This window comes from Panthera pardus, unplaced genomic scaffold, assembly GCF_024362965.1.
Source record: "Panthera pardus isolate Hobbes unplaced genomic scaffold, ASM2436296v1 HiC_scaffold_8, whole genome shotgun sequence".
Classification (NCBI taxonomy): domain Eukaryota; kingdom Metazoa; phylum Chordata; class Mammalia; order Carnivora; family Felidae; genus Panthera; species Panthera pardus.
The window spans coordinates 11359676-11374507 of NW_026527013.1; the positions used below are offsets into that span (position 1 = coordinate 11359676).

General features: G+C 38.6%; 2 protein-coding genes across 2 annotated transcripts; one reads left to right on the top strand and one right to left on the bottom strand.

Annotated features, from left to right (window-relative positions):
- The first annotated feature begins 3158 nt into the window (after positions 1-3158).
- LOC109247945 (olfactory receptor-like protein OLF4) lies at positions 3159-4139 on the top strand. Its single transcript, XM_019417217.2, has one exon. The coding sequence runs from the start codon at positions 3186-3188 to the stop codon at positions 4137-4139; it is 954 nt and encodes a 317-aa protein (XP_019272762.2). The 5' UTR covers positions 3159-3185.
- An 8132-nt stretch (positions 4140-12271) lies between these two features.
- LOC109247980 (olfactory receptor-like protein OLF4) lies at positions 12272-13954 on the bottom strand. Its single transcript, XM_019417249.2, has 2 exons — positions 13899-13954; positions 12272-13214 (listed from the first exon to the last, which is right to left on the bottom strand). The coding sequence occupies exon 2, from the start codon at positions 13199-13201 to the stop codon at positions 12272-12274; it is 930 nt and encodes a 309-aa protein (XP_019272794.2). The 5' UTR covers positions 13202-13214; positions 13899-13954.
- Positions 13955-14832: the final 878 nt, after the last annotated feature.

Below are 14832 nucleotides of genomic sequence, written 5' to 3' on the forward strand. Positions count from 1 at the left end.
TATTTTTTAAAAGTAATCTCTACACCCAACATAGGACTTGAACTTACAACCCTGGGATCAAGAGTCGCATGCTCTACCAACTGAACCAGCCAGGCACCCAAAGAATGTCTGTATTTTTAATATTTTTAACTGTCTTCAGAGCCTCCCCAAGATACTGTAACACTTCACAATTCTGAGTGCAAAATTAGAAAGTGCCCCTTTGCTACTTATTTAAAATTTTCAACCCCACTCAATGTGACAGCCTTTTGAGTGTTTTCCCAGGGTGATGGGTGTGAAAGAGATTTCTTGTTGGTTTTTTAAACTACTAATGAACTCAAGCAAAGAGTCATATATTTGATCACCGTGTTCATTTGCCTATTATTATTATATGTCCACAAATTATGTGTTTATTTTTCTATAATTGTCAGCATTTCAAATCGTTGTTGTAAATCAGTTTCTCTGTTGACTTTCATTAGGTATTTCGGGCCATAAAATAGTTTTAAATTTGTTTAGTTAAACGTATCTATCTTCTTGCTTCTGAGAGTTTTTTCTGCCTTAATTACAATGTTTTCCCACCAGTAGATTTTATATGTAATTTTCTAGATATGCATCTAAAATGGAATGGTTACTCTTACACTGGGGGTTTGCTTAATCCTTCGGATTGATGAGATGTGTGAAATAAGGAAGCACCACACTTCCTTCCACTTAGAAAGCCTTCGTGCCAGCTTTCACTCAACAATCTAGTCTTTTCCGACGACACTTAAATGCAGCTTTGTCGAGTATTAAATGCCCACATATAATGAGACCTAATTCCGCATCCATTCAACAAATACTAAAAGAGCATCTGCTGTATGCCAGAAATTTCTAAGAACTTTATATATTATACTCTTTTATTTCCAGGTCTTGTGGAGTTTTATTATTCATCTGGGTTGATTTTGTTGACTTACTGCTCCTGTAGATCATGTTTCAGTTACTGCTCAAAAATCCATTCAATTTTGGGGCACCTGGGTGGCTCAGTCGGTTAAGCGTCTGACTTCAGCTCGGGTCATGATCTCCCAGCCTGTGAGTTTGAGCCCCGCATTGGGCTCTGTGCTGACAGCTCGGAGCCTGGAGCCTGCTTCGGATTCTGTGTCTCCCTCCTTCTCTGTCTCTCCCCGCTCACACTCTGTCTCTCTGTCTCTCAAGAATCAATAAAACATTTAAAAACATTTTTTAAAACTCCATTCAATTTTTCTTAATATGGCTGTACTGAAACTGCTCTTTTTAACCTGATTTTATTTCCTCAGTCATTCTTTGTATTTCATAGTGTCTCATTTTCTCAAATGTGTTTCTATATAAGTGCATATACACCCACATACTTTTGTAAAGAAGAAGATGAAGAGAAGTTCCTGCTCCTTTGGTAATCAACGTCACGACAGACAGGAGTGCAGCGAAACAAATGTGAGTACAAGTAATGTATTTGGATAAGTTACGTGAAGATTATTCAGAGTTAGAGGATAGACTGTCATGGGGTGTGTGGGATTTCAGAGTCTGGGGAGGACTTTATGTGTTGAACAAGGAACAGAACCATGATTAGCTGTGCTCATCAGACTTGTCAAGAAAATGACTAAAACCCAAAGCCTGAGAATACCAAATACACGAAAAAACAATATGTCACATAAGACAAGTGATAAAGAGGCTTACCTCATCGTCTGTTGGACCATATAAAAACTGATTAGCCAAATGAATACGGAATACACACGGGAAAATTAAGCCTTCTGCTCTCTGCTATCTGGTAAGAAAAACGCCCATATTTTGTGCACTGTTGCTTTATTCTCTTGTTATGTTCAATCTGTGAGGTGTTTCACACCATACAGATGTCGCTAGTTTTGTCCAATGGACAAATTTATTTTTGCTCTTTAATTATTTTTGCAGGGTATAAATGGGATATAACCAAGATTGAATACCACCAGCGCCATTCTCTCTCTCTCTCCCTCTCTTTCTTTCTCTGTTCATTGAACCCAATTTTTTTTATGTTTTTTTACATACAGATCTGAAAGTGACCATTCCGAAATGGAACCCTAAGACTATTTGTCCTTCGGAAGCTCTGAATAGGAATTTCTGGGTACTACTTCTACCTTCTTTCTGGGAAAGGTAATGTGATGTGTTTGCATTCATATCCTAAACAGTGTGTTAAGGCAGGCAGGGGGAGGTGAGAAGGACAGAGAAGTAACACACACCAGGAAGAGTGTGCTGTGTTGTGTGTATGTGAAAGCGTGTGCTGTGTGTATGTGTGTGCTGTGTTTGTGTGTGTGTGTGTGTGTGTGTGTGTGTGTGCTGTGAGAGCAGTCAGAGCAGGGGTACACGGGATCCTCTATTCCAAGGCCACTGTTGTAACACACAGGCCAGACTCAATCAACAGATGATACTAAGGAGGGATGTTCAATGGACAGGACGCTGTTATAACCAAATTAATAAAGTGCAAGAGGTACATGGTGTGGTTGAGGGATTCCCTGTGTCTTGACTTTGAGCGGTTGTGAGGTCACATGGTTCTACAAATTTCACTGCAACTATCTCTCATCTCTCTCCCTCTTGTCCATTCCACTCAACACACTGGCTTCCTTCTGAGTCTTGATTCTTCTGAAAGAAGCACATCTTCAGGGCCTTTGCACTGGCCTTCCCCCTGCCAGGAAGCTTCCTGTCTTCCACTCTCTCTTCCTTGAAGTTTCTGTTCAAATGTCACCTTCTTAGCTGATCTTGACTGAAAATGCAACATAGCAGCCCATCCACTCTCTCCTTTTACCTGCTTTCATTTTCTTCATAACATCTGACACCAACTCAGGATAATTCAATTTTTATATATGCATATATCCTATTACAATCATTGAATTGTAGGGATTTTTGCTGTTCATCATCCTCTACTTAATGACGTGGAAATACTGAAAACATGGTCAACACTATATATAGTCCTCAAATGCATGAAACAATTTCTCATTGAAACTGTACAATACCCAGCCTGTAGGGGAACATCCAATGTTGGGAATGAAAATTCCTAATCAGAGAGGAAATGGGATCCCCTGAAGGGGCCCAAATCCAGTCACAAAATATTGAAGTTACTTTCTTGATTAGAAAATATAAATTGTAGCCTTTGAGCAATGTGGGCCATGCCCATTGATGTGAAGTTTTGTCATGTTATTTTCCCCTTTACTGGTAGTCACCTCTACCACATGGACCCAGGAAACAATACAGGAATTTCAGAATTTCTTCTTAAGGGATTTTCAGAAGAACCAGAACAGCAGCTCCTCATATTTGGGTTTTTCCTCTCCATGTACCTGATCACTGTGTTTGGGAATCTGCTCATCATCCTGGCCGTCAGCTCTGACTCCCACCTCCACACCCCCATGTACTTCTTCCTGGCCAACCTGTCCTTTGTAGACATCTGCTTCACATCCACCACCGTCCCGAAGATGCTTCTGAACATCCAGACCCAGAGCAAGGTCATAACCTATGCAGGCTGCATCACACAGATGTATTTTTTCACACTCTTTGCAGGATTAGACATCTTTCTCTTGACTGTGATGGCTTATGACCGCTTTGTGGCCATCTGTTGCCCCCTGAACTACATGGTCATCATGAACCCCCGGCTCTGTGGACTGCTGGTTCTGGTGTCCTGGATCACTAGTGTCCTGCATTCCTTGTTAGAAAGCTTAATGGTGTTGCAACTGTCCTTCTGTACAGTCTTGGAAATCCCCCACTTTTTCTGTGAACTCAATCAGATGATCCAATTTGCCTGTTCTGACACCTTTCTCAATAACATGGTGATGTATTTTGGAGCTATGCTGCTGGGTGGTGGTCCCTTCATTGGGATCCTTTACTCGTACTATAAGATAGTTTCCTCCATACGTGGGATCTCATCAGCTCAGGGCAAGTATAAAGCATTTTCCACCTGTGTGTCTCACCTCTCGGTTGTCTCTCTATTTTATTGTACTGGCCTGGGAGTGTACCTCAGCTCTGCTGCTACCCAGAGCTCCCACTCAAGTGCAACAGCCTCAGTGATGTACACGGTGGTCACGCCCATGCTGAACCCCTTCATCTACAGCCTGAGGAACAGAGACATAAAGGAGGCTCTGATGAGATTCTCTGGGATGGCAGCTACAAAAGGGCCAATTGTCCTGGGCTGAAGAAGTGACATGATTGCAGGGCTCCAAGCCTGAGTCAAATGTTGAGATTCTTTGATCAGACTGTGGAAGTGAAATATTCCTCTTCTGTTTTTTCCTGGAATTTCTATTTTTTTCCAACCTCTCTGTACAATTTTGTAACTTGCTTGATTAAGCTTCGTGATATCTTTGATATCCAAGAAATTTTTCCTTTGTCATTTTCCTACTCACCCAATGTTATTCCTCACCTTGGATGTGAAATATTTGGCATTTCTCATTTATTTCAAAGGACTAGATGGATATGTTAAGAATAATCTCTTTTCAGGGCACCTGGGTGGCTCAGTTGGTGTAGCATTGGACTTCATCTCAGGTCGTGGTCTCATAGTTCATGAGTTCCAGCCCCACATCGGACTCTGTGCTGACAGCTCAGAGCTTGGAGCCTGCTTTCAGATTCTGTGTCTCCCTCTCTCTCTGCCCCTCCCCCACTTGTTCTCTCTCTCTCTCTCCCTCTCTCTCTCAAAAATAAATAAACATTTAAAAAATTTAAAGAATAATTTCTTCTCAAAATATATCACGGTGAGTATTTTTCTTTTGTTTGACTGAAAAAAAAGTAATGAGTGATACTACTCCTATGGAAAGTCTACTCTTGGCCACCACAGCTAGTTATGTAAGTTTATAAGAGAGAAAGATCTGAGGCCACTGTGCTTCACTCTTGTGAACATCATTCCTTTGTATGTCACTACCTTAACTGCTCTTCCTGATGATGCAGGATGTACTAGTTGTTATAGCCAATCTTGTTCCATTACACAGTTTTGTCACCATGCTTACCATAGTCATTGGCAAAAAAAAAAAAAAAAAAAAAGATAATAAAATACATGTCTCCAAGTGGAATCTACACAGAAAGACAAATATGGAAAAAACAGATTGATATAATATGGCCTTAGGGTCAAACTTGACTTTAAGTATGATGAAGCAGAATATTAAATCATACATTTATTACTATGCAAAATATTTCTTTCTCAGGCACTTCATCTACTCATTGAATTATGGAATATCAAGGTCCATTTGTAAGGTGAATTCCTTAAGATGAAAGGTGGGTGGCATGTTTGGGGTTTTATTAAATCATTTTCTGGTTTCTGTTCAAGAATTCCCAGTGCTCCATACAAATATGATTTCTTCCGTTTCTCTAAATGACGTATCTCCCACTACTTGGAATTTTGCCATAACCACTAAACGGGCAGCCGATGAGCGATATCAATATCAACCATTAAATATCCTCCTCCTAATCACTGGGTGACTCACCAGCAAGCATGGATTCCCGTCCAGGTATGTGATTCAGAATCACAAGTTTTGTGCAAATACGCATGTCCTTCCAGCCTTTCCGTGTTATTTCAAAGGGCTTCAATTGATTCATTTTTTTTAATACAGTTACACGAAATAACCTTAAAGGACAGAATAATCATAACGCTCACTTCAACTATCAGAACAAATGCCTAGAATGAAAAGAATCCGATTATGACAAATGCCCTCAGTTCCGCCTGATTTGATTATTATATCAGTTAGCTATTGCTGCATACAAAGCATCTTTTAAAAAAAAAGTCGCTTAATATAATGCCTTTATTATCGAACAGGATTGTAGAGTAGGGGGTTGTTCTGATCTCTGCTGGGCTCCTCATGAGTCTATCGTCAGGTGCAAGTCTCTGCATTGATTTTCTAAGGTTCATCCGTGATGTGAGTGGCTGTCGTGCTTTTCTGTCTTGAACCACTTTATGTCATTCTACTCCATATATATATGTGTATATATATATATATACATATATATACATATATATGTGTATATATATGCTAATATTCTGATCTACAAAAAAAATGACACTATCAAACGTGAATTGTCTTATTTTAATCCTACTATTTCAATATTCACATGTCAACTTTTGTTTTTTCACAGTTGGTAGCGTGAGATCTCCCGCCCCATTAGGTGTTAACTGTACACCAATTAGGCCCTGAGTCACACACCACTAGATGTTTAAATTCCAATTGGGTTTTTTTGAACATTAGCACGGGCGTTAACTGTATATATTTAAAGTGTACAATTTTCGAAATTGAAAGAATTGTTGAAAAATCAGGGATACCTTCTGCATGGTGCCGTGTATATGGAACTCAGGAAGGTGCACAGTAAGTTTGAACTGCTTTGTTTGGTAATCGTTAGGACGTAATGCCCCTAGCCTTCATTTTCTTCTGAAGGCAATGTGGAATAATGAACATATCGTCAAAGGATGTGGTGAGGAAAGATGACATGTGTAGAAATACTTTGTTGGGTCCAAAGAGTGTTCAAGAATAAGGGTTGTGTGTATACAAATGTATGTGTATGTATGTACGTTTTTCTTTCAATCACTCACATACACATATGTACATGTGTAAGACCCATAACTCTCATTATAACTCATTATAACCTACCTGTTGTGTTGAAAGAAAGCTTGAGAGAACTTGGAGGGTAAAGAAAGGAAGAGAATGAAGGTTTGCATTAACATGAAATTCTAGGAATGTGGAGATGTAGACAAAAAAAAAAATTAGAGTAGAACAGGTGGTCTTTATTTTAACAATGAATCTCTTTTCGTATCCTAATCCCAGAAGCGTCAAAGACAGAAACACATTTACATTTATGCAAGGAGAAATTCTCTGTAGCAGCTAATAGGGCTGAATATCTCCAGACTGACTTTAGGTTTTGTTTCTTCTACTCAAGTTGGCTTTTAACACAAAATGCCCTTTAACTCAAGGAAACTAAGTGAAGGAGTTGAAAGATGTAAATTCCATTTTTTCAAAGACAGTTGTATGGGATAAATGTTTTTGTCACTTTTCTATTACCAATTACCACACTAAGGGTTCAAAAGAAACCAATTTCTACTCTTCCAGGTCTGGAGGTCAATGTTGAAAATGAGTCTCATGGGGCTAAAATAAAGATGCCTCTGCAGGACACAAGAGAGCTTGAATTCCTGCCCAGTTATGTGATTCCAGGTCACCATATTTTCTCCACAAAAATGCATGTCCTTCCAACCTCTACTGGTTACCTGAATAGAATCCTCAGTGGAGAAGATTTTTTCTAATAGTCATCCAAAATGAATTTGAATAACAGAATGATCATGAATGTTGCTGTGTAGCAAACCATCCTGAGAGCAAATGGCTTGGTAGAATGTCTTTAGTATCAACTGGAATTGTATGGTGATGAGTTGTTCTAATCTCTGTTGATGTCCTCAAGGGACTTGAGTCAGCTGTGTGTCAGCTGGGGAGGCTCTGCTGATCTCGCCAGGGCATTCTAATATAATTGGAGCTAAGCTAGCTACCTGTGGCTGGTCCAGGGTGGCCTTGGCTTGGACAGCTTGGCTCTGCTCCACATGTCCACACTTCTGGTAACCCACCTTGTTTTATTCACTTTTTGGAGGCAGAGTTCCAAGAGAGAGCAGCAGAAATGCACAAAGACCTCTGAGGTCCCCTGTCATTTCTATCAAGTTCTGCTGCCCACACTAAATAAAAAATCCTAACCCATCCCAATTCTAAGATGGAAGAGTAGTCTCCACCTCCTGATGGTAGGTGCTGCACACATGGCCAGAGACATGGCTACAGAGAAAGACCGGCATTTGGGGCCATCGCGGCAAACAGTCTACAACTGCTGTAAATTTCAATTCAAAAGGTTTCATTTCCAGGACAGCTGGGTGGCTCGGTTGGCTAAGCATCCACTTCAGCTCAGGTCATGATCTCGTGGTTTGTGAGTTCAAGTCCCACCTCTGCACTGATTGTACAGAGCCTGCCTAGGATTCTCTCTCTTTCTCTCTCTCCCTCTCTCTCTCTCTCTCTGCTCCTCCCCCATTCATACTCTCTCTGTCTCTATCTCCAAATAAATAAATAAACACTAAAAACAAAGTTTAATTTCCACTTCCACATTCATCAATGCAATTATCTCAGAGAAGACAGTGAGAATGAATTAGGGGCATAATGAGCAGTTATGGAAATTCTACTCCTGGGGGTCAGGCTTTCTTCCAGATATAACCCCTTGCCTTTAGATCGCCATTCCTAGTCTAAGAAAAGATCAAAGAAATTAAAGGTTTTCTTTCCAGATGCCTCAGAGAGACCAGGGACCTCATATCAAACTCATGATTAATGGAGCTAAGAACTGCTGTATCACTGATGCGATCTTCACGGCACCCTTCTGTTGATACTGTTTTCCTATTGATTGACCTTCCCATTGACATACTCACAAAGGTTTTCATTCTGATACTGTTTTTTTTTTTTCCCATGGGGAGGATTCTGCTGGGTGGCGGTGACATTTTTAAATGCAAATGGAAGACAGAGACATAGGAATATTTTTTCTTCACTTTCCAGCTTTATTGAAATTTAATTGACGTATAAAATCGCGGAAGTTTCAGCATACAACCTGGTGATTTCGTATACATATCTGTTGTGAAGTGATCATCACAATAGCTTAGTGAATGCATCCATCACTTCACATGGTGACCATTTCCTTTTGTTGTAAGAACATTTACTATGTACTCTGTTAGCAACATTCAAGTATACAACATAATAGAGTTAAGCATAATGACCATATTGTACATTAAGTCCCCAAAACTTATTTATCTTATATCTGAGGGGTGATAGGCTTTCATTAGCATCTTCTCCTTTCCCCCAATGCCAGCCACTGGCAAACATGAACCTACTATCTGATTCTATGGTTCAAACTTTTATATTTCATATATAAGTGAGATTATACAGTATTTGTCTTTTTCTATTTCGGTTAGCATAATTACCTTGGGTTCCGTCCACATTTGGACAAAGGAAAGGATGCCTTCCTTTTTTATTGCTGAATTCCATTGCATAGATATGCCATCATTATTAATTCATCTGTCGATGGATGCCATGCTGTTTCCATGTCTTGGTTATTGTGAATAATGCTGCAGTGAGTGCAAGAGTACAGATATATGAGATGTTCGCAAATGTGTGGGAATTAAACCACACACTCATGTATGGTTGGTGGATGAAAGAAGAAATCAAAAAAGAAATTTAAAAATTTTGAACCAAATGAAAATGGAAATACAGCATATCAAAACTTATGGGATGTTGCAAAAGCAGCTCTAAGAGAGCAGTTTATAACAATAAATGCCTACATTAAGACAAATAAAAAGATCTTAAGTAAATAACCTAACTTTATGATTCAAAGACCTAGAAAAAAAAAAGCACCAACTAATTCCAAAGCAGCAGAGGAAGAGAAATAACAAATATCTGAGCATACACAAATAATATATAGACCAGAAAACCAATAGAAACGACTAACAAAGTGAAGAACCAATTTTTTGAAAATCTAAGCAAAATTCACATGCCTTTAGTTAGACCAGAAAAAAAAATGGACATGGAGAAGACTCAAATAAATAAAATCAGCAGCAAAAGGTGAAGCCTTATAATCAATACCATAGAATATGGAAGAATCATAGGAGACCACAATGAACAATCTCACTCCGACAAATTGGACAACCTAGAAGAAATAGATAAATCCCTAGAAACATACACACTACCACCACTAAATCAGAAGGAAATGGGAAATATGAACAGATCAAAAATGAGTAAGGATATTAAATCTGTCATCAAAAATCTCCCAGGAAAGAAAAGCCCAGGACCAGAGAGCTTCATAGGTGAGTCCTACTAATTATGTAAACAAGAATGAATTACTATTCTTCTCAAACCCTTCCAGAAACTTAGAGAGGAGGACACATTCTCAACCTTATTTTCCAAAGTCAGCATTACCCTGACACCAAATCCTAAAAAGGTCAGTACAAAAAAAAAAAAGTAAAGAAAACTATAGACCGATATCCCTGATGAACACAGACACAAAATTTTTCAAAAAATATTAGCAAGCTGAATCAAACAGCACATTGAAGGGATTATATTTCATGATCAAATGGGATTATCTAAATAACGTAAAATTGTCTTTATTTACATATGATAACGAATTGAATATAGAAAATCCTGCAGACTCAACCCTTAAGAGCGCCCTCGCTGAGATGAGCACCAAGTTATGTATAGAATTGTTGAATCACTATGTTATACTGAACTATATTGTTCTGTATGTTGATTTTATGTCCTGTACCAATAAAACTTTACTGAACTGAAAATTACACATGTGGCAGACCTTTTGCAGAGACGGCCCCAATTCACCACTTATCTCTGTATCCATGTACTTTGCAATGTGACTGCGAAGCTCCTCCCATTGAGAGGTGGAGCCGATTTCTCCACTTTCGAATCTGGACTGAATTCAGTATTTTATTCGCCTTGGCTAAGAGTGTATGGTGAAAATGACAGTGTGCCTCAAGGGTCCTTGGTGTGTTTCTGCTGCACTCTTGGAACCCTGTCTCTGCCATGGAAACAAGTCCAAGCTAGCCTGCTGTAAGAAGAGAAATCACGTGGAGCAGAGCCCTGTTGCTCTAAGGATGATCAACCTAGCCTAGCCTATCACCAGCAAGCTCCCGGATGTGGGAATGCAGCCAAGATTAACAGAGCTCCTCCAGCTGACCCACAGCTGACCACCACCTCATGAGGAGACCAACAGAGACCAAAAGACTTCCCCAACACAGACTCCCATGTGATGGATGGAGCTAGAAGGTATTATGCTAACCGAAATAAATCAGAGAAAGAGAAATATCATTTGATTTCACTCATATGTGGAATTTAAGAAAAAAAAAACAGATGAACATAATGCGGGGGCGGGGGGGCGGACAACCTATTAACTAACTAACATATAAGTTTAAAAAAATTTTAAAGCGTTATCTTGAATCATATAGGTTTGTCATAGCTTGTTATGCAACAATAGCTTATTGATACAATAATCAAAGTAAACAGAGCTGAGAATATTAATAACCTGCTGCTTCTTATGTTTGACATTTGTTCTGATATTCAAAGGAAGCATTCATAATGACCTGGTTAGTCACATTTATTTCAGATAAGGGTACTAAAAAGTGACCACCACTCAGGTTCTTTTCCAGGTAACTGGTAGAGATTGGAAAGACCTGTCTGTTTTTGCAGGGATAACTTGTGGGACTTTCTGTCACAAATCTCAATTCCCAGAGCATTACTGGGCAGGAATTCAAGTTCTTGTCTGAGTAATCCTTTGATCATGAAGATTGAAGAGAGTTTAGAGCATAAAAAAGGTAAATAAATTAATGACAGTGTAAATGCACATATTGTTCACTCACTCACACTATAATTTTATGACAGAATTTTTAAAGATGAGATATTAAGGTGAGGGCAATGGAAGAAATAATATCATCATCCAATTAAATAATACAAAATCTGCCACTAAAATCTTCACTCCAGTGAATAAAACACTTTAAATATGGACACCAAATATCCCACACTTCAATGAGTAGATGTACATCATCGAAAACATATTTTCCACCACGAAATATGACGTGACTCAAAATTTTACTTTATCATATTTCAGGTCTTCTCTGACACTAAACCCAAGTCAAGTCACTCGATTTATTCAAATTTATCTCTTTGTAGATTACATGTGGAACATGTTTTTCATAAGCAATTTTTGCCTTACTTTTCTATATCAGGGGTACTGTGGATGCTGAGCTGATAAGAGAGAGAACAGGATCCTAAGGAGGATCATACAACCTCATGACAAAACAACTAGTTACAAAACAAACTAGTATGTTAAAGTCTACATTATCAGGAGGAGCATTTAAGGCAGTAAGGTAGAAAGGAATGGCAGACGCAGAGTGAAAAAACTGTGGTCTCAGAATTTCTCTACAATAAAATTATATAAAGGGCCTCAGTTGCCAAATGTAGTTTATTCCATAAAACTAGTACAGTTCGTCACTATATGAGGCAAATGGGAATCTCCAAATTTCTCCTGATTCAAGGCTGGGACTAAATTAGGAAATTAAGAAAACCAGAAAGGAAAAATTGTTAGCTATCAGAAGGAGCAGAATGTTAAACAAAAGGACTTATTTAAATTCAATAAAGCAGTTGAACTTTAGAAAAATTGAAATTCCAGGATACAAATAGAGGGATTAAGTTCTTCTTTCATGATCCAATTAAAAAATCACAATCTCTGGATGTTAAGCATTGAGCCAGCAATCACAGGTACTTCTGGGAAAATGGCCTTTTTATGGCTTCCCTCTGAAAAATAAATTTAGAGCCTCCTTTATGTCTCTGTTCCTCAGGCTGTAGATGAAGGGGTTCAGCATGGGCGTGACCACCGTGTACATCACCGAGGCTGTGGCACTCGAGTGGGAGCTCTGGGTAGCAGCAGAGCTGAGGTACACTCCCAGGCCAGTACAATAAAATAGAGAGACAACCGAGAGGTGAGACACACAGGTGGAAAATGCTTTATACTTGCCCTGAGCTGATGAGATCCCACGTATGGAGGAAACTATCTTATAGTACGAGTAAAGGATCCCAATGAAGGGACCACCACCCAGCAGCATAGCTCCAAAATACATCACCATGTTATTGAGAAAGGTGTCAGAACAGGCAAGTTGGATCATCTGATTGAGTTCACAGAAAAAGTGGGGGATATACAAGTGTGTACAGAAGGACAGCTGTAACACCACTAAGGTTTGTAACAAGGAATGCAGGATGTTCATGATCCAGGACACCAGAATCAACAGTCCACAGAGCCGAGGGTTCATGATGACCGTGTAGTGCAGGGGGTGACAGATGGCCACAAAGCGGTCATAGGCCATCACAGTCAAGAGGAAGTTGTCTAAACCTACAAAGAGTATGAAAAAGTACATCTGCATGATGCAGCTTTCGTAAGTTATTATTTTTCTCTGTGTGTGTATATTCACCAGCATCTTCGGGACGGTGGTGGAGGTGACACAAATGTCTACAAAAGATAGGTTGGTGAGAAAAAAGTACATGGGCGTGTGGAGGTGGGAGTCAGAGTTTACAGCCAGGATGATGAGCAGATTCCCAAGTATGGTGACCAAGTACATGGACAGGAACAGCCCAAAGAGGAAGGGTTGCAATTCTGGTTCCTCTGAAAATCCCAGAAGAAGAAATTCTGAATTTCGTGTATCATTGCCTAGTTCCATGTAGTCGATGTGACTATCAAAATAAGAGGAAAAAAGCATGACACGATCATGCATTGCTAATCTGGCTGATACATTATTGTTTATATTCTGCACTCAAGACATTAATTTTTATATTTGTGGATGGAACATGACAAGAATATTAATATCTAGGAAAAAAAGGAAACTATCTCAACATAAAGCATTTATGAAAAGCCCACAGCAAACATGATACTCAAAGGTGATGCAGTGAACATTTTCCTGTACCATCTGAAACAAGGAAAGGATGCCCGCTTTCACAACTTCTACTCAACATAACACTGGAAGTTCTAGCCAGAGTAATTAAAGAAAGAAGAGGTATCCAAACTGTAAAGTAAGAAATAAATTTATGTATGTAGATGATGTGATCGTATATGTAGAAAATCCTGAAGATGCCACCAAAAAAATTGTATCACCAATAAATTAATTCAGCCAAGTAACTGGATACAAAGCCAACCCGGAAAAAATCAGTTGCATTTTTACATATGAAGAATGAATGATCTGAAAAGGAAATAAAACAATTCCCTTTATGTGGCATCCAAAAGAAGAAGACTGTCACCTCACACCAGTCAGAATGGCTAGTATAATGAGACAAGACACAAATGTTGGTGAGGATGTGGAGAAGAGGGAACACTCATCCACATTGGTGGGAATGCAAACTGGTACGGCCACTGTGGTAAACGGTATGGAGGCTCCTCAAAAAATTAAAAATAGAAATACTACATGATCAAGTAATTCCATTACTGAGTATTTACCCAAAGAAAACAAAAACACTAATTTGAAAATATATGTGCACCCCATGTTTACTGCAGCATTTTTTATAATAGCCAAGATATGAAAGCAACTCGTGTGTCCACTGATACATGAATGGCTAAAGTAGATTAGTATATAGCTAAGTAGATAAAATATATATTGGTATATATCTAAGTAGATAAAGTATATATTAGTGTGTATATATATATATATATGTGTGTGTGTGTGTGTGTGTGTGTGTTTGTATCTATTAATATATATATTGGTATATATCTAAGATGAAGTATATATTGGTATATATTTGTGTATATATATTGGTATATATCTAAATAGATAAAGTATATATTGGTGATATATATATTGTGTATATATATATGTGTGTGTGTGTGTGTGTGTATATATATATGTATATATATATATATATACATAGGTATATATAATGGAATATTACTCAGCCATAAAAAGAATGAGACCTTTCCATATGCAACAACATAAGTGAATCTAGAGGATGCTACACTAAGTGAAATAAGTTAGACAAAGACAAACACCATATGATCTCACTTACAGGTATAATGTAAAAACAAGAACAGACAGACAGATACTTAAATACAGAAAACAAACTGGTACTTGCCAGAGGGTAGGTGGGGTGGGAGCGGGGGTAGATAAAGGGTATTAAGAGGTACAAATGAGATCTTGCCATTGGTTACACCATGCATGGACCTAGAGAGTATAATGTCAAGTGAAATAAGTCAGTCAGAGAAAGACAAATACCATATGATTTTACTCATCAATGGAATTTAACAAACAAAACAAATGAACAAAGGAAAAACAGATTCTTAACTATAGAGAACAAAGTGATGGTT

Coding starts and splice junctions, on each gene's coding strand:
- LOC109247945 (XM_019417217.2), top strand. CDS start 3,186: ATGGACCCAGGAAACAATACAGGAATTTCAGAATTTCTTCTTAAGGGA.
- LOC109247980 (XM_019417249.2), bottom strand. CDS start 13,201: ATGGAACTAGGCAATGATACACGAAATTCAGAATTTCTTCTTCTGGGA.